Source organism: Pristis pectinata, chromosome 11, assembly GCF_009764475.1.
Source record: "Pristis pectinata isolate sPriPec2 chromosome 11, sPriPec2.1.pri, whole genome shotgun sequence".
In the NCBI taxonomy this organism is placed as follows: domain Eukaryota; kingdom Metazoa; phylum Chordata; class Chondrichthyes; order Rhinopristiformes; family Pristidae; genus Pristis; species Pristis pectinata.
In genome coordinates this window covers 32559753-32585809 of record NC_067415.1, presented here as the reverse complement: position 1 = coordinate 32585809, position 26057 = coordinate 32559753, and the positions used below count along the sequence as shown (strand labels likewise).

At 38.0% G+C, this 26057-nt stretch overlaps 1 protein-coding gene across 4 annotated transcripts in view; it reads right to left on the bottom strand.

The window, feature by feature from the left end:
* Window positions 1-2347: 2347 nt before the first annotated feature.
* Window positions 2348-26057, bottom strand: part of LOC127575936 (uncharacterized) — a 47275-nt gene continuing 23565 nt past the window's right edge. For all 4 annotated transcript variants that reach the window (XM_052026198.1, XM_052026197.1, XM_052026196.1 and 1 more), the window contains 4 exons: window positions 21058-21181; window positions 18863-18920; window positions 11097-11229; window positions 2348-10837 (listed from right to left, as the gene is read on the bottom strand). In XM_052026198.1, the coding sequence (XP_051882158.1) occupies window positions 3468-10837; window positions 11097-11229; window positions 18863-18920; window positions 21058-21083 (7587 nt within the window). In that variant the 5' untranslated portion in view covers window positions 21084-21181 and the 3' untranslated portion in view covers window positions 2348-3467. The remainder of the gene's footprint in view (window positions 10838-11096; window positions 11230-18862; window positions 18921-21057; window positions 21182-26057) is intronic.

Genomic DNA, 26057 nt, shown 5'->3' with positions numbered 1-26057 from the left:
ATTCACAGATCACTGTTTCTCTAACCTCCATGGCAGCCTTTTCATGTACTGTAGCTGTTCTGTGGTTGGCACCTTTAAGAGGAGTATTTTTAAGATCTGACCTCTTCCTGTGATTAGTCCTGTAATGGGACAGCAGTAGCCAGCTTCTCTAGTTGCTCTTGAGGGGAACTGCACAGGTTCTGTTTAAGTGCACAATTCTTTGTGCAAACCACCACGGTGCTGTTCCTAACTGATTTTTTGCACAACTTCACAAATACTTGTGTGACATCACTGCCAATACACAGAGTGAAATTATATTTCTGGACTCACACATGAATCAGTAAGAAATATATAACAAAAATCCTTCTTAGAGTTTCCACAACACAGCACCAGTGCACACAGCCTCTTCTTGACATCACACTCATTTTTTTTCCTCAGCCAACACCTAGAAATAGATTATCTTACCATTTATCTCAATGCTGTTTCTGGGACACTGCTGTGCACAAACTGAGTCCTACAGTGGCATGCAAAAGTTTGGGCACCCCTGGTCAAAATTTCTGTTACTGCGAGTAAAAGCGAGTAAAAGATGACCTGATTTCCAAAAGGCATAAAGTTAAAGGTGACATATTTCTTCAATATTTTAAGCAAGATTACTTTATTTCCATCTTTTACAGTTTCAGTATAACAAAAAAGGAAAAGGCCCCGAGGCAAAAGTTTGGGCACCCTGCATGGTCAGTACTTAGTAACACCCCCTTTGGCAAGTATCACAGCTTGTAAATGCTTTCTGTAGCCAGTTAAGAGTCTTTCAATTCTTGTTTGGGGGATTTTCGCCCATTCTTCCTTGCAAAAGGCTTCTAGTTCTGTGAGATTCTTGGGCCGTCTTGCATGCACTGCTCTTTTGAGGTCTATCCACAGATTTTTGATGATGTTTAGGTCGGGGGACTGTGAGGGCCATGGCAAAACCTTCAGCTTGTGCCTCTTGACGTGGTCCATTGTGGATTTTGTTTAGGATTATTATCCTGTTATAGAAGCCATCCTCTTTTCATCTTCAGCTTTTTTACAGACGGTGTGATATTTGCTTCCAGAATTTGCTGGTATTTAATTGAATTCATTCTTCCCTCTACCAGTGAAATGTTCCCCATGCCACTGGCTGCAACACAAGCCCAAGGCATGATCGATCCACCCCCGGGCTTAACAGTTGGAGAGCTGTTCTTTTCATGAAATTCTGCACCCTTTTTTCTCCAAACATACCTTTGCTCATTGCGGCCAAAATGTTCTATTTTAGCTTCATCAGTCCACAGGACTTGTTTCCAAAATTCATCAGGTTTGTTTAGATGTTCCTTTGCAAACTTCTGACACTGAATTTTGTGGTGAGGACGCAGGAAAGGTTTTCTTCTGATGACTCTTCCATGAAGGTCATATTTGTGCAGGTGTCGCTGCACAGTAGAACAGTGCACCACCACTCCAGAGTCTGCTAAATCTTCCTGAAGGTCTTTTGCAGTCAAATAGGGGTTCTGATTTGCCTTTCTAGCAATCCTAAGAGCAGTTCTCTCAGAAAGTTTTCTTGGTCTTCCAGACCTCAACTTGACCTCCACCGTTCCTGTTAACTGCCATTTCTTAATTACATTAATGAACTGAGGAAATGGCTACCTGAAAATGCTTTTTGCTATCTTCTTATAGCCTTCTCCTGCTTTGTGGGCATCATTTATTTTTAATTTTCAGAGTGCTAGGCAGATGCTTAGAGGAGCCCATGGCTACTGATTGTTGGGACAAGGTTTGAGGAGTCAGGGTATTTATAAAGCTTTGAAATTTGCATCACCTGGCCTTTCCTAACGATGACTGTGAACAAGCCATAGCCCTAACAAGCTAATAAAGGTCGAAGACCTTGATAAAAGTTATCTGAGAGCTCAAATCTCTTGGGGTGCCCAAACTTTTGCATGGTGCTCCTTTCCTTTTCTCACTCCAAAATTGTACAAAACAAAAATAATACACTAATCTTGCTTAAAATGTTGAAGAGAATGTTTCATCTTTAACTTTATGACTTTTGGAGATGATCATCTTCTACTCACTTAACTATTCATAGTAACAGAAATTTTGACCAGGGGTGCCCAAACTTTTGCATGCCACTGTATATTTGCCTGTATACTACAGTGATTAACTTCAATACTAATTCATGGACTATGAATTAGAATGGGGCACAGTAAAATCATGAATTTTATTTAACTAATGCATGTTCTTTCTTTCTAATTTATTATTCACTCAGGTTAACAAGTAAGAGATTTTAAAAAACAAACATCTATATTTCTCATATATTTAAAATTATTTAATATAAATTCATTAAAATTATCATGAGCATTCTAATTACATTCTTTCCCTCAATATACAAAAAAGGCTTCAACTTTTTTTCTATTTATTTCATATTTAGGAAAATATAAGCAGAAGGAAGTACACACTTTGACAAACCGTACATGTACATTTGCCTAAAAATACCGGCTCCGGTTGGTATCACTAAAAGCTTTATGTAGTGGTAGGTACATAATCTACACTGCTTCCAAAATTCAGATCCATTGTAAATAAAAGAACTGATTTTCAGAAGCCGAGTATATCATCCAACTGTTACTTCTACTTTGTGTTTTTAGTGCTACTGACTGGATTTGAATTTCTTGGCATTTGTTCTTTGTTTGAAACCCAAACAACTGGAAATTTTATTCAAATGCAAAAAACATGGCACTATTTTATTAGCAGCATAATTTCTTATAAGACAATTTTAACAATTATTTGGTTGACAGATGTAGGTTATACATACAATGTAAAATCAATAATCAAACAAGGAACATGTTTGATTAGAAAATATTTTGGCTACTCCCTCAAACATATTTTGAACATCGATTGCTCACAGAACTTGAAGCAACAAGGATTTGAGCTCCCTATGGTAGAAATAAAATCTCAAATGAAAACAGAAAGAACTGGAACTGCAAAACAGAGCCATCTGTTTATAAGACAGAAAGCTATGTTAACATTTCAGATGTGATCCTGCATCAGAAATCTGCTGAAAGATCTTACCCAAAATAAAAAACTACTAATTTTTAAATCAAATGCCCACAAATTTATGCTCTTAGAATAGATGGCTTTATGTATACATTGCAATAAATATACACAACCCCAATAAAGCATGCACTTATTGGTAAACAGGTATGATATAAATCTATCCAAAAATGCATAAGGGAAATTCAAATGTTTCTAAGATTATGATAATTGGTTCCCTTTTCTGGAAGTGTGCCAAAAGATTCAAAAGAGGTAACTATGTTATAAGTTTTGAAATATTTATTGAGAATATCAATGTTACTAAGCATTTCATCCAAACTTGAAAGCATGTTATCACTTAGTAAGATGTCCATGGCTATCAAAGCAGCAGGTGGTCATACACCATGATTTGTTGCAAATCAGTAAAACACTTCGCCATTCAGTCTTATGTGTGGTGAACTGTATTATAATGCAGATTCTTTTGCAGTTGTAGTGCAATCCAAGAAATACTCATCATCAGTAGTGGTGTCTGAGTCTGTATCTGAGTAACAAGACTTATTCTGTTTCAAAGTCTCTGCTGGTATACGATGTGACTGTGGTGAAAGACTGTCCTCTGATATTTTACTCCCTGTGGATGTTGAACTCAATAGTCTTATTATATCTGTGGGATTTTCCTTGGGCCAGAACATTTTTATATCCACAGGAAAATACTCATTATTCTTTACAGTATCATCATTCACCCCTGGATCCTGGTTTACTTCATTGGGGAGTGGATCAAAAACATCCTCAATGCTTGGGGAAGAGGCTTTCTTTTGAAACTCAGAAGGTTTCCACAATCTGCGTTGTTTCATCTTCTCTAAGTATTTATCTTTCATTTCTGCTTCCTCTTTAGAAACATCTTTTGTATCTTCATTTCCATTTACTAACTCATCAAAGTCTAAGCTGCCATGGTATGAAGACCAATTGTTACAATCAAATTCATTCCCATTAAAGGACAGATCAGGAAAAGATCCATAAAGTCTGTTACGTTTTGTATAACTTGAAAACAAATGACAGGGCTTAACATGTCTCTTTTGAGCAGTTAGCTTAGAATTCTGCCTGATGTTGGTGGAAAATAAATTTTCCTGATCTTGTTGAGACGATTGATTGTAATGTGAATGAATATCTTTCAGACACTTTGCCTTAAAAATATGGCCATACCTACTTTGTGCATTCTGAAAATTGGGCATCTGGGAGCCTGTAAACTTGGAGTAATTTTTTGAGAATCTGGCTGTTCCTGCCTGGTAATTATTGTTTACCAGGGAATTATTTTCTTTGTCAATACTAAATGAACTTCCTGTGTATTGAGAAAAAACATTATTGGCATTTAACCTAATATCTAAGTTATTAATCTCCATAAATTCTGAACCAATTTGGTTTTCTGGAGAACAATGCTGCAAGGAGTTCAATGTATGTCTATTTGTCATGCATCTTCCTGGTATCCTATTCTCCAACTTTCGTCCAGGGAATGTTTTTTGCCTGCATCTGAATATTTTTTTATCTTCTTTTGCAATGTCATTGTCCTGTGGAGAAATACTACCACTATCTGTTGAATAATTCCTGTGGTTATATGTATTTCTAGGAGACAGAACAGGTGCTGAATCAGATGGGGAGGAACTACAATTGATTAAATTGTTATCAGTTTGTCCACAATTATCATTCCACCTTTGATCCAAAGTGATATCTCTAATTTTCATCGACTTGCTCAAATATTTACTATTCTTGCTGCATGTGACATCAATCGAAGATTCTTCATCTAGCAAGGGATCTGGTACTGAAAGGCTAATGTCATTTTCTGAGTAAATACCAATTCTTCTCAAAAACATATCATTCTTTGGAGAGGAATTCTGAAATTCAGTATTGTTGTCTGTAGAAGACCTCAGTTCAATTGGTGACTGCAGTGAAGCTCCTCTGTTGTGTTGTGATCGAGCATTTTCTGCTAGGTTCATTTCGAAGTCACTTCTAACTGGAGAATGAGTCAATGACTTAACTTGCTTACGTTTAATGTCACTGGGCAGAAGCTGTTGGCAAGCCGGTAATGAAAATGGAGTAATAGCTTCCGATTTGTTCCTTTGTGTGCAATCATTGTTCCTTCTGCCCATTACAATTTCATCACTCATAGAATGATTTGATAGCTTGTCTTGATTCCTGCATGTGAGATTAGTGGTATTGCATTGAGTGAGCCTCTTAGGTGAAGATGGTGGTGCACTATTTGTTTTATGTAAAAGTTTACGGTTTGATTTCTCATTAGGCATTCTGTCATAACCTGTATCAAAAATGTTTGCTAAATAATTCTGCCCAATGTTTTTATTCATATCTGTGTCAGTTGGAACAGTGGGTAAGCCAGTCTGAGAATCTACTGCTATTCTGTTGGTTTCTGCAGCATCCTTTTGTACACATTTGTTGTCAGCAATTTCTGCACCGACAGCATTTTTATTGAGCAAATCGCTCAGAGTCATAAATGAACTACTGGAAGGCTGTTGGCTGATCACTGGGTCCAGCATTGGAAGTTCATACATTGTGTTAAATTTATCAATTTTGCTCAAAACAGTGCCAGCAATAACTGATGAATGACTCAGTAGTCTGTTCTTATTGCTGTGTGCTGTACTTATAGGAGATATTTGTTGAGTAACTTTATCTCTTGATAAAACTGCTCTTTTATTTTCAAGATTGTCAGGACTTTTGGTGTATGCAGCATCAACAGCATTGTTTAAGACTTGACTTGGTGGCTTTTTTTCATTATTGCGTGCAATGTCTATATGAGGCAACTGGCTAGATACTGGATTCAGTGGTAAAGGTATATACTTAGTCTCACATCTATCTTGTAGATCATAATTATTATTAAATCCTCTGTTGACAATTATGCCATCAATATTTGGCAGGTATTTCTGGATTGTATCCTTGCTGTCATGTGTAGTATTTGTAAGGATACACTGTTTGTTCAATTCATCTATTGATGAAACTGCTTGGTATTTTTCAGATTGGTATTTTTCTACATTTTTGTCACTCGACAACAGATTGACATTTTCTCTGAGTGGACTAAGAGTCTTTGATTTTTCTTGGTTGCTGCAGAATGAGATATTATCAGTTTGACATTGCCCAGTCATTTCAAGTAGTGAGGGAACACTCTTTGCTCTATGTAAAAGATTTAATTTGAATCTGTTTGATGGTCTCTTACGATGGTAGATGTCAGTTACCTTTGTTGTACAGTGCTGCAAAGTATCCTTCGTTAAATCTGTAACACTTGCAGCATGGTGATGACAGATAACTGGTGAAATGACATTGGTGATTTTAGGCTTGTCTTTTTGAAAATACTCATTTATTTCCATTTCACCACTCTTCAATAAATGAGTCAATGGCTTGTCTCGGTCATTGTGCAAATTTGTAAGAGACTTTTGTCCAGTTACTCCATCTTGTGATGAAACTGGACATCTTTCTTCAGGTTGGCACTTTTCTATCGTTTTGATACTTTCTGCACCCAGGGTGGTGTTATAATTGAGTGGGAATTGGGTCAGTAACAATATTTTGTCTTGCGGGATATTTGTAGAACAGTTGAGCTCAGTTACCAAATGAGGGTGCGTAGGTTTGGTGGTTTTTTGTAAAATCTCATTGTCTTTGTCCTCAGTGGTGACTGAACTGTCTGCTGAACAATTCAATGACTCACATTTAGTCACATACTTGTTAGTTGGTATTGTTGAAAATTTTGGCATACCATTGGCATTTGTGGAAGGCTGTTCAGCAATCAACATATCTAGTGTTTTTGACTCATCCTGTGCATTGCTGATATAGGTTCTTCTATAAAAAGTGTTATTTGGGGATAAATTTTGTGCATTTTTTATTCCACCTGCTGTGAGATTTGTTGGAGACCTCAGGGCAGTAGATGCAGTTGGTGAAACTGCACTGTGATTTTCTGATTGGCAATATTCCACATTTTTTTCATTGTCTGAACCCACAGAGATGTTGTCAATGAGTGGGAAATGTGTGCGTGACTTGGTTATGTTTTGCATGATATTTAAAGAAGGTTGTAAGTCAGTTGATGAACCAGAGGTTGATAATTCACTGTTGTCCTTTTCTAAATATACTTCATATCCCCTATCCATTGTGATATCTCCACCGAGTAGGGTAAGAGGTTGTGAACTGCCTTTGTGAGTGTTTTCAACAGCTATAGGAGACCTCTTCCTAGTCACTGAAGGTGATGAAAGTACACTGTTTGTTTCATGCAATCGCTTAACTGCAAATATGTCATAAGATTTCTTATCATGAAGAGTTTCATTTGATGTATCATGTTGCAGTGTATCTTTATTTATTTCTATTTTAGTTGCTGTAGCCTTTATATCAGTCAATACCTCTGGAGACAGACTTACAGCATGGCTTTCTGATTTGTTGTTTTGTAAGTACTCATCGACACCTACATGGATGCCAATACTGTCTGAAGGATGAACTGGGTGTTTGCTTGGATAGTTATTTGAAGTGTACCACTGAGTGTTCATTCCAGTTGACGATGAGGCTGGTGTATTTGTTCCAGCCAAATTTTCAGATTTGCTTTGATCACAAGGCCCTTCATCAGAATAATCTGGCAGTGCATTTTTCTTTATATTTGTGGTAGCAATAGGAGATTCCAGCTGATCTAAACATAAATCCAAGTTCACTGATAGCGATCTATCATTTAAATGTTGTACAGTGTCAGCCGGACAATCAGGTGGATCCATTGAAGGATCAATGCTGCAAATTTTTAAGGTGGCCTTTTCCAAGGTCTTATTAAGTCCAGTATTCACAACGTCAACATAATCGTCAAGTGAGTAATTTAGTGACTCACATCTATTGCTCTCGGTGGTTTTTACCAGGGGTGGTTGGCTGGTCACCAGATCCAAGGATGAAGATACACAAGTAGTTTCAGATTTGTTGCACTGTGTATGATCTTCAATAACTCTCCTTACATCAACAGTGTTTGCCAAATAATTTAGTTGCTTATCTTTGTTGTACATCATATAAATAGGAGAGACTTGATAAGTGACTCCACTTGACATAATTGGAGTACTGATTTCAGATTTCAACGTTTGCAAATAGTCAAGACTTTTTCTGTCCCCAGTGATACCAATATTGTTAAGTGTCAACTGTTCAGAAACCACATTTGGTAAAGAAAAGGCAACATCGGTCTTGGAATGATCAGTTTGTTTGTATTCTTTAGAAATGCCTCTAATCTTGGTGTTGTCATCAGTGTTGAGTTCCCAGTTTTGAAGTGTGCTTCTAGTACCATGTTTAATACTTGAAGAAGCCCTCAAACCAAATGGAGTATCTGGTAGTAAAACAGCAGGGTAGTTCTCAGAGTGGTAATCTTCCAAATTCTTGTTAGTGCTCAACCTCACTGGGGAATGAAACAGCAGCTTGTCTATATTGTTGTGACCTTTTGTAGAAGACTGATCGACAGTCAGTGCATCTTGTGATGAAAATGGAATATTGTTTTCAGGGTGGTAATTCTCGACACTTATGGTAGCCATGGGAATATTACCACCAAGTGGGAAATTAGTTTGTGATTTCTTTTGGCTGCCATCCATGTTGGCTGAAAGAATGCATTGGCCAACTTGTGAATTTTCTGATATAAGGTTACTGCTGGTTTCAGATTTATCCTTTGGTAAATATTCATTGCCTCCACCGAGTGAGGCACCTTGCCTCAATTGTGTTTTAGTTACAGTGGATTGCTGATCTTTCATTGTTTCTGGAAATGTTTCACATCTGTTTCGCTGTGCAGCATTGCTATTTCCACCATCAGGGTAGTTTTTTGATAACTTGCCTTCATTGGTATGTATGAAAGCTGTAGACAAGTATTGTGTTGTTACACTTGATGATGGTGTGCTGGCCTCTTCAGATTTATAATTTTGCATATTATCAACACCAGGTATTTCTGATAAGTTACCACTGATTGTGTGTGGTGGCATATTCTGCAAAGTATTTTTCATGCCATTTTTAATATTCAAAGGAGATGCTTTTGTAGTATCTGGTAATGAAAGTACATGGTTGGGTTCAGATTTATAGTTATGAACTGTCCTTTCTGCAGTTACACCAGTACTCCTCACCGAGTCATCCAGCAACTGGTACTTGTGACTGAGAACTTTAGGTGATATAATCATATATAGTGGCTTATTATTTTGCATAGAATTAGCATCCAAAGTAAGGCTGGTATTGTTTGATGATGATTTTTGGTTAAAAACCACCTGGTTCTCATAGTTTGGAGACTGCATTATACTCATTTCAGTTGCATCACTTGTTTTTGATTCATATTGTAAAGTACTATTCACACATTCTAAGTTGACATCATCAGATTTCGAAGGATTGCTCTGCACTGCACCATTATTGTTAGAAACTACATTTCTTAGATGTTGTGGTGCTATTTTTGGATCTGCAGGAAGTTCCTGACCTATTTCAGGTTTAGCTTTTTGTAAATAATCATCATCACCAACGTGCAGGGCTGTATCTATACTGCTTGATGTACATGCTGGTACCACATCTTTGTTCTTGTCACCCGTAGATAGTTGTGAACCAATTAGCTGGATTGGTAATAAAGAAGTGCTTCTTCCTTTGATCTTAAAATTTTGTTTCCTATCATTATTTTCATTGTCTGGCAAAGAAGCATCAGCATCTCTTGATGTGGCAAGTTCCATTCTGGTCTTGCTCAAGGTAAGAGTAATCACTGAAGGGGTTTCTGCTTTTAGGTTTGCAAACAAAGTGGCCCTTTCTTTTCCATCCCTACAATGTTGTAAATCGTCATCATTACATTTTATTGGTGTAAAAACGTTAGTGTCATTTGACTCAGGGTACTGTTGCCTCCTTCTGCTGTTGATTGTGATAAATGAAGCAGCTCTTGGTTGACACCCTGGATCCAGCAATGAAAGTGAAGGTGTGGGTTTAAGTTCATTGATATGTAAAGAATCACTGATGTTTTTACTTTCAGAATTGATATTATTGTGATTTACTGCATTACTACTGCCCCTGCTATTAGTAAACGTGGAAAGCAGAGAGTGTGGAATGCATACCGGATCAGGCGATGAAGCTGCAAGACTGGCTTCAGATTTACTGTCTTGTAATAGAATGGCACTGTCAGTTTTTTGTGAAACGTTGAGAAAACTATCTGACCAATTTCGCTGTAGCACCTTTTTATTACCAATGTTGAGGCTTCTTGGTCCTGTCGTTGAGCCGAATGGCACAGGCTCACTATTGCTGGCTGAATCACCTTCATTTCTCTGTGACGGTTCACAAATATTGTTTGATGAACAATTTTGCTGCCTATTGGAAATATCTGGAAGAATCTGTGACTCAATCAGGAGATCAAATAATGATGTTCTTCGTTTTTCACATCTGTTCTGCGACAAATAGCAAATGGAATTTGATCTTATTGGAACATCATGACTATTGATTATTGGTTGATCCCGAAGCATATTTTTGGGCTGAATAATGGAGGACAATAGGTCAGTTTTTAGATTTGATGATATTCCATTGTTTGCCTTATAACGACCCGTGTCAACATGAGTGCAATCACTTCCTGGTTGCTCAGTAGCAAGAACATCACTTGACTGAGAAGTGTGCCTTGTATTTTCTTTGTTGCATCCAACGAGGAGTGATGTTTCCTCAGTGCTTTCTCTTAACTTTGCAGTATTCATTTTATCATCATTTCTGTGTAATCTTGCTCGGCCATGCAGCACGTCATTTTTTACAGCTTCCTCTTCTGCGATACTTTTCTGCAACTTTGAATAACTTACATTTTCCATTGATGTAATTTTCTCACATTCATCAACAGCAACTACAAAATGATATATAAAAAAAATTAATATCAAATAGTGGTGTGTACTGAATCTGCAGTGAACAAAATAAATCTTTATCTTTACCCAAAACATAACAAAACACTATATCTCACAGGTATGAATCACAAACTACAGCAAGCAAGATTGCTGCTGGCAAATAGGTTAGAACAGGAAGACTGGTAAATGAATAATGTGGATAATGGAAATACAATTTAAGAAAATTTTAGATTTAAAATATTAAAGCCGCTGCTTACTTACCATTGCCGGTCTTTGTTTCTGAGTCTTGGCCAGGGATTTCAGGGTGTTCATTATCAATAACGTGTTTACAAATGTCATGATATATGTACATTTTTCTTTTGACACAGGGAACTGTAGCTGGCTTCAACTGTACCTGTGATAAATTATGTTCTCTTAATTAATGCTGTTTATTTGTCAAATTAGCAGTATAAGTGACAGAATAAATGCTCTGAAGAGAGACTATGTATATAGATGATGTCTAGCACAGCAGAAGTTTTTTGAAGACCTTAATGTGCTAAGTTTCTATAATTTTCTTTTTCATTCAATACATTGCCGATATTAAAATTAATCTTCCTTTTATTAGTCATAACAGATCAAGAACGGATGATAGTGAATTTTCTTCCTGAAATGATAAATGGGAGGAGTTGGAAAAGATAGAACACTTTTTCTGTGGCTTTACCGCAGAGAAAATTCCCTGGCTTTTTCTTTGACTTTACCAGAGAATTAAGGTTTTTCCTGGGTGCAAATTTGGGTACAACAAGGTCCAAATTTTATAAACCACCAAGGTTGCAAGTAAAATGGTTCTCACCAAAATTGTTTTGGGAATGCTAGAAGATTGCCCAACAGCTGCCAAAAACATGCATTAGTTAGACCATAAGGCAGGGGAGCAGAATTAGGCCATTCAACCCTTTGAATCTGCTCCAACATTCACTCATGGCTGATTTATTTTTCCTTCTCAACCCCATTCTCCTGCCATCTACCTGTAACCTTTGATGCCCTTACTAATCAAGAACCTATCAACCTGCGCTTTAAATATACCAAATGACTTTGCCTCCACAGCCGTCTGTGGCAACGAATTCCACAGATTCACCACCCTCTCGCTAAAGAAATTCCCCCTCATCACTGTTCTAAAGGGATGTCCTTCTATTCTGAGGCTGTGCCCTCTGATCCTAGACTCTCCCACTACTGGAAACATCCTCTCCACATCCACTCTGTCCAGGCCTTTCAATATTTGGTAGGTTTCAATGAGATCCCCCCCTCATCCTTCTAAACTCCAGCGAGTACAGGCCCAGAACCATCAAATGCTCCTCATACATTAACCCTTTCATTCCCCAGATCATTCTTGTAAACCTCCTCTGGACCATCTCCAATGCCAGCACATCTTTCCTTAGATATGGGGCCCAAAACTGCTCACAATACTCAAAATGTGATCTTACCAATGCCTTATAAAGCCTCAGCCTTACATCCTTGCTTTTATATTCTAGTCCTCTTGAAATGAATGCTAACATTGCATTTGCCTTCCTTACTACCTACTCAACCTGCAAGTTAACCTTTAGGGAATCCTACGCCTCTATTCCTTCTACCAAAGTGCATGACCGTACACTTCCCTACGCTGTATTCCACCTGCTATTTCTTTGGCCATTCTCCTAACCTGTCCAAATCCTTCTGCAGACTCCCTGCTTCCTCAACACCACCTGCCCCTCCACCTATCTTTGTATCATCTGCAAACTTTGCTACAAAGCCCTCAAGTCCGTCATCCAGATCATTAACATATAATGTGAAAAGTAGCAGACCCAACTCCAATCCCTGTGGAACACTACTAGTCAACAGCAGCCAACCAGAAAAGGCCCACTTTATTCCCATAGTTATTGCATATAAGCAGCATAACAGCTGTTTTAGGTTTTCTCAAAAGAATTTGGTATTAACGAACATGACTGGTATTGGGCCTACTCCACTCAGGTTCCTTCAACAACTCCTGAAGAACCCTATTAACATTATGTCCTTTATAAGCTCCTTTGTTGTTAAGTCAACATTAGTGCTGCGTCACTGCACTGCCTGCTCCCCCCCCCTCCCCCCAACCCCACTTCCACCCTTCTCCAACCAACCCAGTCCACTGATACCAGTGCTACTTGCTTCAAACCTTTCCCTTCCTCGGACTTGCTTTTAAACCCATCTCCTTAGGCAGTCCTCACGATTCAGGATGACTTGCTTCCATTCCAATTTTGTGTGTTTTGAGATCGTTAATGAGGTCAGTGTGGGAACCACATGCTCTTTCATAGGTAGCAGCTGAAGGGGCAAGCAATTGGCAATTTTGCAAGGTTATACACCCCCTCCACTGCTTATGGACGACTTTGTGCTCCTGATACATGGCCATATGCTTCTCAATGCCATCCCCAATGCTCCTTTTCCACTTTGAGTGGTCATGGGCCAGCGATTCCCAGGAGTCAGTGGAGATGTCTGCACTTCACGGAAGCTTTGAGCATGTCCTTAAATTACTTTTCTCCATTAACCCAGCAATCTCTTCCCATGACAGAACCCGATCCAGTAACTTGAGTTGGCTGCTGTATGTAGTGTAGGTTTTGGAAGCATATATGAGGGCAGGGATCACGTGCCTGATGGATCGTGAGCTTTGTACTAGTTCTAAGATCTTGATCTTCAACTAACCCTATTCATCACTTGACCAAAGGCCATGGATGAATTTGATCATCAATGTCTATCTTCTCCAAGAGGGGGCTCCTGAGGTATGAGTCACTGTCCCTGTTTTCCAGGATCTCACCACAAACCTTTATTGTCAGAGGGTTGTGTATTGCAGCAGGGGCAGATTGATAGAAGACTTGGTCTTGTGGATGTTGAGTGGAAGGCCCATCCTCTCTTTCTTTCTTTTTCAATCTTTTTATTAGTTTTCAAATTAATACATATTGACATATAGCATCAATATTTATACATGTAATAAAGAGATCAGGATAACAATCCTGACATAGATAATCATAAAGAACAATAAAATATAAAAAAATCTGTAGATCCAACGATCTCTTAGTAAATGAATATAATATAAGAGAAAGGAAAGAAAAAGATTTATTATATAAATTAAAGAAAGAAAAAACCCAAATCAATAAGAAAAATTATAAACAATATAAACTAAACTAAACAGAAAAATTGCAAAAAAAACAAACAAAAAACTGGGCTAAAATTTCTCAGTAGAAACAGAGCAATATTATGTCGTCAGCTCCGTTCCTCTAAGTTAGAAAGTTATTGAAAGGGGATCTACATCATGCGAAAATATTGAATAAATGGACTCCAAATATCTTCACATTTAAGTGAAGGATCAACAGTACCACTCCTAATTTTTTCCAAGTTTAAACCTGATATAGTTTGAGAAAACCATTGAAAAGTAGTAGGGGGTATTAGATCCTTCCATTTAAGCAAAATGGATCGTCTGGCCATTAATGTAACAAAAGCAATCATACGGTTAGTGGAAGCAGATAAATGGCCAGACTCTATCCTTGGTAAACCAAAAATTGCAGTGATAGGGTGAGGTTGTAAATCAATCTTCAATACGTTTGAAATAATGATAAAAATGTCTTTCCAATATTTTTCCAAAAGAGGACAGGACCAAAACATAAGTGTCAAAGAAGCCACATTTGATTTGCATCTATCACATATAGGATTTATATGGTTATAAAAACGAGCTAGCTTATCTTTGGACATACGGGTCCTGTGAACTACCTTAAACTGTATCAACGAGTGTCTGGCACACATTGAAGATGTATTAACTAAATGAAGAATTTTCTTCCAAGTCTCTGTAGGTATAGATGTCTGGAGTTCACTTTCCCATTCATTCTTAATTTAGTCCAATGATTCTGGACATATTTTCATAATTAAATCATAGATTATTGCTATCAAGCCCTTCTGATAAGGATTAAGACCTAAAATTTTTTCTGTAGTTTCAATTTTGTAAGGTGTTGGAAAAGAGGGTATAGTAGCTTTTAAAAAATTTCTAATCTGCAAATATTGAAAAAAGTGTGATCTAGGCAAATTGTATTTGTTAGACAATTGTTCAAAAGATGAAAAACAGTTGTCAATGAATAGATCGCGAAAACATACTATTCCCTTCCTTTTCTATATGGAAAAAGCTAAGTCAACTCTGGATGGATGAAAGAAAAAATTAGATTGAATGGGACTTGACAAGTTAAATTTATTCAATCCAAAAAGTTTACGCAATTGAATTCGTATTATATGTTTAACAATTGGGTTAGTCATATGTTTACTTAATTTGGTAAGTGCAAAAGGGAGTGAAGCTCCTAAAATAGAAACTAATGAAAATTCAAGTACTGATTGGTGCTCAAGGTATACCCATTTGGGTCATTGAATTACATCTAAATCTTGTATCCAAAAAATTAAATATCTGATATTAATTGCCCAATAATATAATCTAAAGTTAGGCAAAGCCATACCACCATCTTTTTTTAGTTTTTGTAAATATTTCTTACTTAACCTTGGGTTTTTATTCTGCCAAATATATGAAAGAATTTTAGAATCAATAGTGTCAAAAAAAGATTTCGGGACAGAAGTTGGAATCGCTTGAAATAAATATAAAAACTTTGGTAAAATAGTCATCTTAACCGCATTAATTCGGCCTACCAATGACAAAGACAGTGGAGACCACTTAGTAAATAATTGTTTAACATGGTCAATTAAAGGCAATAGAATAGCTTTAAATAAGTCCTTATGTTTCTTGGTAATTTTAACACCTAAATACATAAAGTAGTCAGTTACGAATCTAAAAGGTAATTGGCTATAAATTGGGGTTTCCATATTCAATGGAAAAAATTCACTCTTATTAAGATTTAATCCATAGCCAGAAAAAACACTAAACTGAACTAGTAGTGATAGTACTGCAGGGATAGATTCATCTGGATTAGAAGTATAAAGTAAAAGGTCATCTGCATAGAGAGATATCTTATGAATCTTCTGTCCGCAAGTAATGCCACATACATTTGAAGAGTCCCGGAGTGCAATAGCCAAGGGTTCTAAAGCAATATCAAATAATAAAGGGCTTAACGGGCAACCTTGTCTAGTACCTCGAAAAAGCCTAAACAAAGGAGATCTTTGATTATTAGTAAGTATTGAAGCCACAGGTGTATAATAAATCATTTTAATCACAAATATAAATTTAGGGCTAAAATTAAATTTTTGAAGTGTAGTGAATAGATATTCCCATTTGACTCTGTTAAACGCCTTTTCAGCATCTAGTGAAACAACACATTCTGGGATTTGGGATGAAGGAGTATATATAATACTCATTAATCTCCTAATATTAAAATGTAAATAACGATTCTGAATAAATCCTGTCTGGTCTTCCGAGATAATTTGTGGGAGAACCTTTTCCAGTCTAAAGGCCAATATTTTGGAAAATATTTTTGAATCTACATTTAATAAAGAAATAGTTGCTTCATAGAAAGATTGTGGTAGTTTACCCACTGATACATCCTCTCATATGTTTTGATGAACAGGTTGAAAAAGTAATGAAGCTTGGTGTCCAAGTTTGCACATTTTGCCAACATTTATCTCCATACTTCAGCTTAATTATTGACATTCAGTTGATCTTGGTTCTGGGGAGTGTGGTCACCACAAGTTGATCAATTCTCCATTCGTTCTGAAGATTAGCTCCACTATCCTGGGAGGATTGTTGGAGGCAAGGTGCAGCATTACAGCCAGAAACATTGAGAAAAGTGTTGGAACTAAGATGCAGCCAGGTTCCACACCAAAATTGGTTTTGTTATAAACCAGTTGGCTAGTATCATGTTTGCATGTCATCATGAAGCAAACATAAAGTGGAGACAAATTTGAGGAGGGTATGCCGTAGACTATCCTAATGGATGAAGTCAAAGACTTCAAGGTCATAGAAGATTATGTATTGGAGCTGGTACTGCTCCCTAATTGTTTTATGTATGATTATTTTGTTGTGAAGATCTGCTGTGCCTTTACATGGACAAAATCCACACTGTGATTTGAGGAACAGTTCTTTGGCCACTGGGAGTAGGTGGTTGAGGGAGATCCTGGTAATTCTGGCAGACAGAAGGAAAACCCCTCTGTAGTTACCACGGTCTAACATCTCTTTCCTTGAAGATGGTCACAATTATGTCACCTCTGAGGTCTCCTGGAATATCCTCCACTTCCCAGATGTGGACAATGAGATAGTAGATTTGTGACTGAAGCCCTTTGGTGCTGAGTTTTAGCAATGCATTAGGGATACCATCTGCTCCCAAGGCATTGTTATTCTTGAGCCGGGATGTTCCCTTCTTGATTTCTTGTTGATCAGGGGTGGCAGCAAGGCTGGCCTGAATAGGTTGCTGTGGGATGGAGTCCAGGGCACTCATATCAAGGAAAGAGTCACAGTGAAGTGTTCCTTCCACAGGGCACTGACTACCTCAAGTCCCTGATGAGTTCCCCCCCCTGTTGAGAGCCTCCTGCACTCTCTCCATCCACCATCTGTTCTTTAGGTCACAGGTCTTTTATTGGACCTCTTTAGGTGCCTGTACAGCTGTTTCTATTCCCTTGAGAAAATGTGGAGCTTCTGATCCAGGAACTCATTATGTTTGCTGCCAATTAACTCCTCAATCACCTCATCATTCTCATCAAACCAGTCCTGCTTCTTCTTGGTAGAGAAACCAAAAGTCCCTTCATGAGTGCCAGTCAAGTCAAACTTCAGGATAGCCTTCAGGCTGGGAGCTGACAGGTTGTATTGTTTTAGACCACTGCTGGGAAGGCAAGTGAGTCAATATCTTTCTAGGTATAGCTGCCTGTGGAGCTGTGACGTGTAATTCACCTTAATGAGACAAGATCCAATTTTGTGCTGGCCTTAGGCACCTCAGCCTGCCTTTATTTATGACTGATGTTTAAAATTTTTTAAGATTTAAGATTTTAAGAATTCTAAAATATAATCCTTCTCTTAGGTCACCGAAATCAAAGATGAATATGATATTTGCTCAGATTTTTTAAAATCATAGCTTGGTAAATACACTAACTCTTTTACATGGAGTTGTATGGATGTTTGGTTACAAAGATATCAAAAAGTCATAGGGATTATTTGCAAACCTTTGCACATATAATATACAAGGCTCCAGTCCCCAATCTAGCCACAGACTTGTTATCTACAGAATGCATCATCATAGGCCGAATAGTTTGATTGAGCTGTAATTTTTCCATTCAGTTCTATTGAGAAATGGCAGAAAATGTGAAGATATTTCTCCATTTGAAATGCTTACCTATGTCTCTGTTTTACACAAGAGTATATACAAATTCCACAGAGTAAACTAATTGCTTATATTCATAAAACAATTCCATTCATACACATACCCAAAGTTTTAATTGTTCGATAAATTTGAGGCTTAGATTTTTTTTAAAAAGAGATTAAGAAGAGAGAAGTGTCCTGTTACTGTTGTTTCTATTAAAGTGCGACTAGAAGGATTCCCTTTATATTGCTTTGTTCTCCACTTTGGCCATCCCTAACACTGCAAACAGTTACTTAAATAGTTGGGACTAGATTCCCATGAGGTAAACCACTCCAGACTGAAATTTGGCACAACCCTTCACTGATCTGAATGGAGGAGGCATGGATGCCCAGAATTAAACCTTTCACAGAAGGTTCCTTGCCAGGTATTACAGTCATAAATCTCTTTGATTTTGTTTATTTTACCTTTGGGTCTCTCACAAGGGGCTGGTGCCTGCTTGATGTGAAATTCTTGGTGATGTTTGCAACAGTGTCCACAGACATATTGCTAAAATTATTTCTCTACATATTAATGAATAGGGAATGCTGCTCTTTCCACAGTATGGCAAGTGAAGATAAATAAGCTAACAAATCCAGATTCAGTTTGGAATTAATTGCGTAAATGGGTTTTCCACTCATTTAATATTTGCTATTGTTTGGTAGCAATGCAACAGATATATTGAATTGGAGATAAAGTAAATAATTTAAAAAAATCACTATATTAAAGACTTACCTGGAGTTGCTGAAACATGGCTTGTGATTCTAACTGCAACAATTTGTGTCTACTGCACCTACCAAAATTAATAGCACATAATTAATAAAGAATGAACTTGAAAACCAAAAGACTGCATATACTGGAAACTAAATAAAACCAGGGAATGGTGGAAATACTCATCAAGTCAGGGAGCATCTGTGGAGAGAGAGAGAGAAAAACAGAGTTGACATTTCAGAGTAATGACCTTTCAGTCACTGATCTGAACTATTAACTTTGCTTCTCTCTCCACAAGGAATGAACTTGGTTTTATGCACCACCTTTCACATCCCCATGATGTCTCAAACCACTTTACAGACACTGAACTACAGGCCATTCCCGGGTTACGAATGCCCTACCCATGAACAAGCTCCCATAATATTATTAAATTCAAATGTCTGTTGTACGTACACATGTTCATTCCTATGAATGGCAGAATCAGTTTCCTCTCTCTCTCCACTTATAGTAATTGTTCTTTCTTATCAGTCTTATATGCTTTTAATGCCATTCATTACAATACCATGGAAGTACGATTACCATATTGAACAACTTTTGTGCATTTTCCAACTTAAGGACAAAATCAACTGTAAAAACAGAACCCATTTGTTACCTGGGGATGGTTTGTATTTTTGAACTGAGGAAACTTTCGTTTTGTTACTTGACAAATATGGGAGCTGCATTAAATGGAAAAAAATGATCCCACAAACAGTGAGTTGAATAAATAACTTATTCTTCTGACTTGTTGGTGGTTAGTAAAGGATAAGTGATGTCATGACACAAGAAGACAAGACCAATCAATTTCTCATCTGCAGCAGTAATGATATTCCAGATACAAATCAGTTTTCAGTGAAACTTGAAGTACACGATTGTTAAAAGATGAATTACTTCCCCTTTGTTATCTGTCAGTTAATGACCTACTTTTCAAAGTTAAAGGATTATTTTATATATACATTCTGTTCACAATAAATAACATATTTTGGAGTATGATCTGAACTGAAAATTATATGTTAAACCATATAATCGTCCTCCACTATCTTGGCAATGTCATACAGTTACACAAATTTGATTAAGTAGCTTAACCATATGGTTTTAATGCAGAAATATTGTTCTATAAATTTACACAAAATTGCTTTGTTGTTTCTATTTTGTTTTCTGTTCAAGAAAAATAAAATTGCAGAGTCAATTTGATTTTGGACCTTTCCCAGCAAAATCCAGTCTGGAATGCCTGTTGCCGGTGAGGCTCTAGGCTTTGGCATCCTGCAGATGGAAGCTGAGGGCAAGGAAACCTATCCCTATACAAGCTCTGTTGAGATTGTAATAAGCAGAGTGCAGCCTGTGTGCTCTATTGTGCCACAGTATCAGAAGTGAGAACAAAGGGAGAAGCCTTGGTTGCCATAGTAACCCTCCGAGACCACTTTTGTCTGACCCAAAGAATGCAATACAGAGGCCTGCTTTGGGAAGCTGCAGTTGGCTTCTGCTAATAAATGTAAGGCCAGACAAAGCCTATAAGCACAGGTTTGAGAGATCTTGGAAAGAGAAATACTCCTTAGGATCTAGTCAAAAGGTAAGGTAAAATTCAGGTACAGCAACAGAAAAGGTTGGGTCCAGAGTCAATTTGTTGTTGCTGGACAGTTCCTGAAATTTATTTTACCTTGAAAGAGAGAGACAGTTTACATCTTAAACACACGTATCTTTCACAGTCAGAGTCAGAGTCATAAAACACTGACTCTGTACCAACCATTAAGCATCCATTTACACCCATCCTACACCAGTGCCATTTTATTCTCCCCACATTCCCACTAACCCGCCACTCCCAGATTCTACCATTTATGTACACACTAGGAGAAACATATGGTAGCCAATTAACCTACTAACCCACACACCTTAGGAACTTGGGGGAAACCAGAGCACCTGGATGCAACTCATGTAGTCACAGAGAGAATGTGCAAATTCCACACAGACACCAGAGGTTAGGACTGAACCTGGGTCACTGGAGCTGGGAAGCAGCAGCTCTACTAACTGCACCACTCTGCCACCTGTTCCCTTCTGGATGAGGTTTGTATATTCCTAATATCTTTTAAATTTGTCATGCATTCTTTTTACTTATTTTTAAAGGTATGACTCTATTTTAGTGAACTGAGAAGTCTGGAAATGCACAATGCATCAGTTAAACTCACTGGTCTTGCTCCAGGACAGCCTCCATGTTTTGTCTATCAGAGTCAGCAGCAGTAGTAGCAGGCCTGGAAACACGATCTCCACTGTCACCTCCTTTGGATTGTGTAAGCTTCGAGTCAGTTAAAGCTGGAAATGAACAAGCAGATGGAGTTTAAGAAAATTAGTGCAATTATCTGCATTGGTGGATTACAAAACTGTCCTGAAACAGCTCAGGGAAAGGTGTTGTATATTGATGAAGATAGGGATAAAATACAATTTTAAACAATTTATAACCATTGACTATAAACCTACTATTAAATAAAATATTCCACAAAAATTAACAATTATTGAGAATTATACGTTATTAAACAGGCCTTTAATGTATTTCATATAAAAATGGTGGGATCTGTAGAATCTGAATTGAGATTAAAAGCCAATAAATCCCAAGGAGTTGATAATCTACGTCCCAGAGTTTTGAAAGAGATTGCAGTAGAGATAGTGGATGCTTGAGTTATCATTTTCCAAAATTCCACTCATTCAGGAAGGATAGAAAAGGTCACCCCAAAATTTAAGAAAGGAGGGAGAATGGTGTCTACTGATCAGTTAGCCTAACATCAGTGGTAGGGAAATTGTTGGATCTATGTAATAACAGAACATCTTCAACAGCATAATATGTTGGAGCAGAGTCAGCATAAATTTATGCAAGAAAAATATTTGATTAATCTACTGGAATTCTTTGAGGATGGGGACAGTAAAATTGATAAGAGGGAACCTGTGAATGTAGTATATTTTGATTTGTAGAATGCTTATGATAAGATCTCACACAGGTTGATCAAGGTTAGAGCACATGGAGTTAGGGATTATATATTGACATGAATTGAAAATTGGTTATTGGACAGAAGGCGAAGAGGGGAATAAACAGATGTTTTTTGGGTTGATAGGCGATGGCTAGTGGGATACCAGAGAGATCAGTGCTTAGGCCTCAGCTTTTCAAAACCTATATCAATAATTTGACTGTGGCAACCAAATATCAGGTGTCCACATTTGCTGATGATGCAAAATTAGATGGGAATGCAAGTAGGGAGAAGAATCTAAAGAGGTTTCAAGGGAATACAGACACGCTGCACGAATGAACAAAAACATGTGGAAAAATGTGAAGTTATTCACATTAGCGCACAAAGCAAAATAGCAGTGTATTTCCTGTTTTAATGGTGAGAGATTGGGCAATGATGATGTTCAAAGCATCTTAACTGTCCTTTACACCATTCACTAAAAGCCAAGATGCAAGTGCAGCAAGTAATCAGGAAAGCAAATGGTACTTTGTCCTTTATTACATGACAATTTGAGTAAAGGAGAAAACATGTCTTGCTGCTATGGGCCAAGTGCCGGTGAATGGAATTAGTATGGATGGGCCCTTGATGGTCAGCATTGACATGGTGGGCTGAAGGGCCTGTTTCTGTGCTGTATGGCTCTATGACTCTCTGCAATTATAAGGGCTTTGGCAAGACAGCATCTGAAGTTTAGTGTGCGGTTTTGGTTTCCTTACCTTTCAAAGAACATACTTGACATAGAAGGAATGCAGGGATGGGGAGCTTAGCATACAAGAGATTGCGTAGACTAGACCCACATTCGCCACAGTTTGAAAGAACAAGAGATCTTACTGAAAATTCTAAAGAGCTTGACAGGGTGGATGCAGGGAAGATGTTTCCCCTAGGTGCAGAGCCTAGAACCAGGGCATCAACGTGTTTTGACCAGGATGGGTTATTGGTGATGTTAATAAATAATAATCTAACAAATAATATGGCCAGAACTTAGCATCCTTCACCTGTCAGCAATAAAAATCTGCTGAAGGTTACTGGTGTCATTGTGAAGTTTGTGAATTTTCTGATGATACCAGTGCAGCTGTGCAGTGTTGGAACTGGTTAAAAAAATTTTCCATCAGACACAGTGATGCCGTATTTTATTAAGTGAAGAGAGGCTGCAACTAAGTCTTGGCATTTCAAAGCTTATCAGCAAATCAACATGAGGTGTCTGTGCAGCTGAACCTTTGAAAATAGAATTATGCACATAAACAATAAGATATAGAAACAGAATTAGGCCATTCAGCCCATTGTCTGCTCTCCCCTTCAATCATGACTGATTTTTCTTCAACTCCATTTTCCTGCCTTCTCCCCATAACTCTTAACCACCCCCACCAATCAAAAACCTATCATCCTCTGCCTTAAATACATCCAAAACTTCCACAGCACAAAAGAAAATCTTTAATCCCGAGGAAGAGGGGGACTGAAAATGCGTGGATCAGCAAATGAAGTACTGAGTTTGGTGATAAAGAAAACCCCGTGCCTGAACTATTGAAAACAAAAATATGACACTTCCCACACTGAGCAAAATAGGAAGTTCTCCATTTTCAACTGAGAATTGCCAGTGGCATCAGCAACCCCACAAACAGCAGAGACATGGCACACCCCCATCTACAAGAAGGAAGCTTGACACACTCCTTCTCAACTAAAATCTTAACCCTCCCTAAGTACCAACACACCAGCTACCTGCACTGCTCGGAAACATTAATGAAAATCATCTCTGATTGCTGGTATCATTCTCCACACACATTGCCTTTCGCATGGATAAACCCATCTTTTGCCTTTCATTTACCATATTTCTGCAGCTACCAATCTGCTCGATCAACCCTCATCTATGACACTATTGTCTTCATTAAAACCTTTCCTGCACTCAGTTTGGCCATTTCTCCTGATGTGGCCCTTATCTCTGTTCCCTTTAAGTCCATGAATGTAGATTTTAACAAATAAACCAGATAACTGATTTTGCTATTCACTGGCTGGGACACAAAGAAGGTTAAGCTCCTATCTTCACTGTCAAAACTGATAACTACTACAGAATCATTCCGAAGGTGCTTATGGACTTTGTCTCTTAAGTATCGAGAACGTTTGAGCAGCTGCTTTGTTCACTTTGCTCCCTTCTTTCAAACATGATTCAATTTGATTTGATGAAGCAGCAATGGTTTGATTATTAACTGGAGAATGGCAGGGTGGTGGGAAGAGGAGCAGCAATAAATAAGGCTTGACTAATTTAAAACTAGATAAGTCAGCCACTAAAATGGTGAAGTGATGCACTGTTTTCAAAGACAATAAGACAGACATGCAATTTTAAGTATAAAAATAAATATTTAAAGGGTTAGGATGAAAATATAAAAATCAGGTTACATGGGCAACTGTTAAATCTGGAAGATGATTACACAATGAGGATTGGAATTCCTGAAATAACTTTTATGCTTGAACAAACCAGGTTCCCCTCTGCATAAGCCCAGTGACTAAGCCGTGCACTTCATACATTCCATCCCTCAATGGCATTTTTTGCCCTTATTATTTCTTTATTTCATTCAGCGAAAACCTATTTAGCTATACAAAAAGTGACCTTCAAGTAATGTACATGTAAACACAGAGTGACTTAAGGATCAACATGTTTGATACGATAAACTAGTGAACTCATGTAATTGCAATAAAAGATATAAATACTTGTACCACTGTGTAATATCAAGGCACCAATTTACTTAGGAATCAGATAATATCAAATTGAGTTGGTAGTCCAGAATTTGTGCTAAGGGTAACAATGAGGCTATTCCTATTGTCATCTATAATAAAGGAAATCTTGACAGCAGTCTCTGAAGTAGAGACATGCATAGTTAAATGCTTCAATACAATAATTCCAAGCAAGCTTGTCAACAAACTCAACACCTAGGACTCAACACCTCCCTCTGTAGCTGGATCCTTGAATTTCTAACAAACAGACTGCAATCAGTGAGGATAGGCAGCAATACCTCTGGCACGATTATTCTCAACACTGGTGCCCCACAAGGCTGTGTCCTCAGCCCTCTACTCTACTCCCTATACGCTCACAACTGTGTGGCCAGATTCTGCTCTAACTCCATCTACAAGTTTGCAGATGACACCACCATTGTAGGCCGTATCTCAAACAGCAATGAGTCGGGGTACAGGAAGAAGATAGAGAGCTTAGTGGAATGGTGTCATGACAACAACCTTTCCCTCAATGTCAACAAAACAAAAGAGCTGGTCATTGACTTCAGGAAAGGGGGTGGCGTACATGCATCTGTCTACGTCAATGGTGCTGAGGTTCAAGTTCCTGGGTGTGAACATCACCAACAGCCTGTCCTGGTCAAATCACGTAGATACCACAGCCAAGAAAGCTCAGCAGCACCTCTACTTCCTCCGGAGGCTAAAGAAATTTGGTTTGTCCCCTTTGACTCTCACCAACTTTTACCGATGCACCATAGAAAGCATCCTATCTGGATGTATCACAGCTTGGTACGGCAACTGCTCTGCCTAGGACCGCAAGAAGCTGCAGAGAGTTGTGGACACAGCCCAGCGCATCACGGACACCAGCCTCCCCTCCTTGGACTCTGTCTTTACCTCTCGTTGTCTTGGTGAAGCAGCCAGCATAATCAAAGACCCCACCCACCCGGAACATTCTCTCTTCTCTCCTCTTCCATCGGGTAGAAGATATAGGTGCCTGAGGGCACGTACCACCAGACTTAAGGACAGCTTCTACCCCACTGTGATAAGACTATTGAACGGTTCCCTTATACAATGAGATGGACTATGACCTCACGATCTTGCTTGTGACCTTGCACCTTATTGCACTGCACTTTCTCTGTAGCTGTGACACTTTACTCTGTACTGTTACTGTTTTTACCTGTACTACATCAATGCACTTTGTACTAACTCAATGTAACTGCACTGTGTAATGAATTGACCCGTATGATCGGTTTGTAAGACAAGCTTTTCACTGTACCTCGCTACAAGTGACAATAATAAACCAATACCAAATCCAAAAGTTCCTGTCAAATAATGTTTTGTTCCTCTGCAGGGTGTGTTATTACAAATTTCTCTGGTATAATCACCAGCATCAGTGCACTGAAAAGAACTTCAACTTCTTATGAACTATTCTAAGAAATGCTAATAATGTTAATGGCAGTTGAATATAGTTC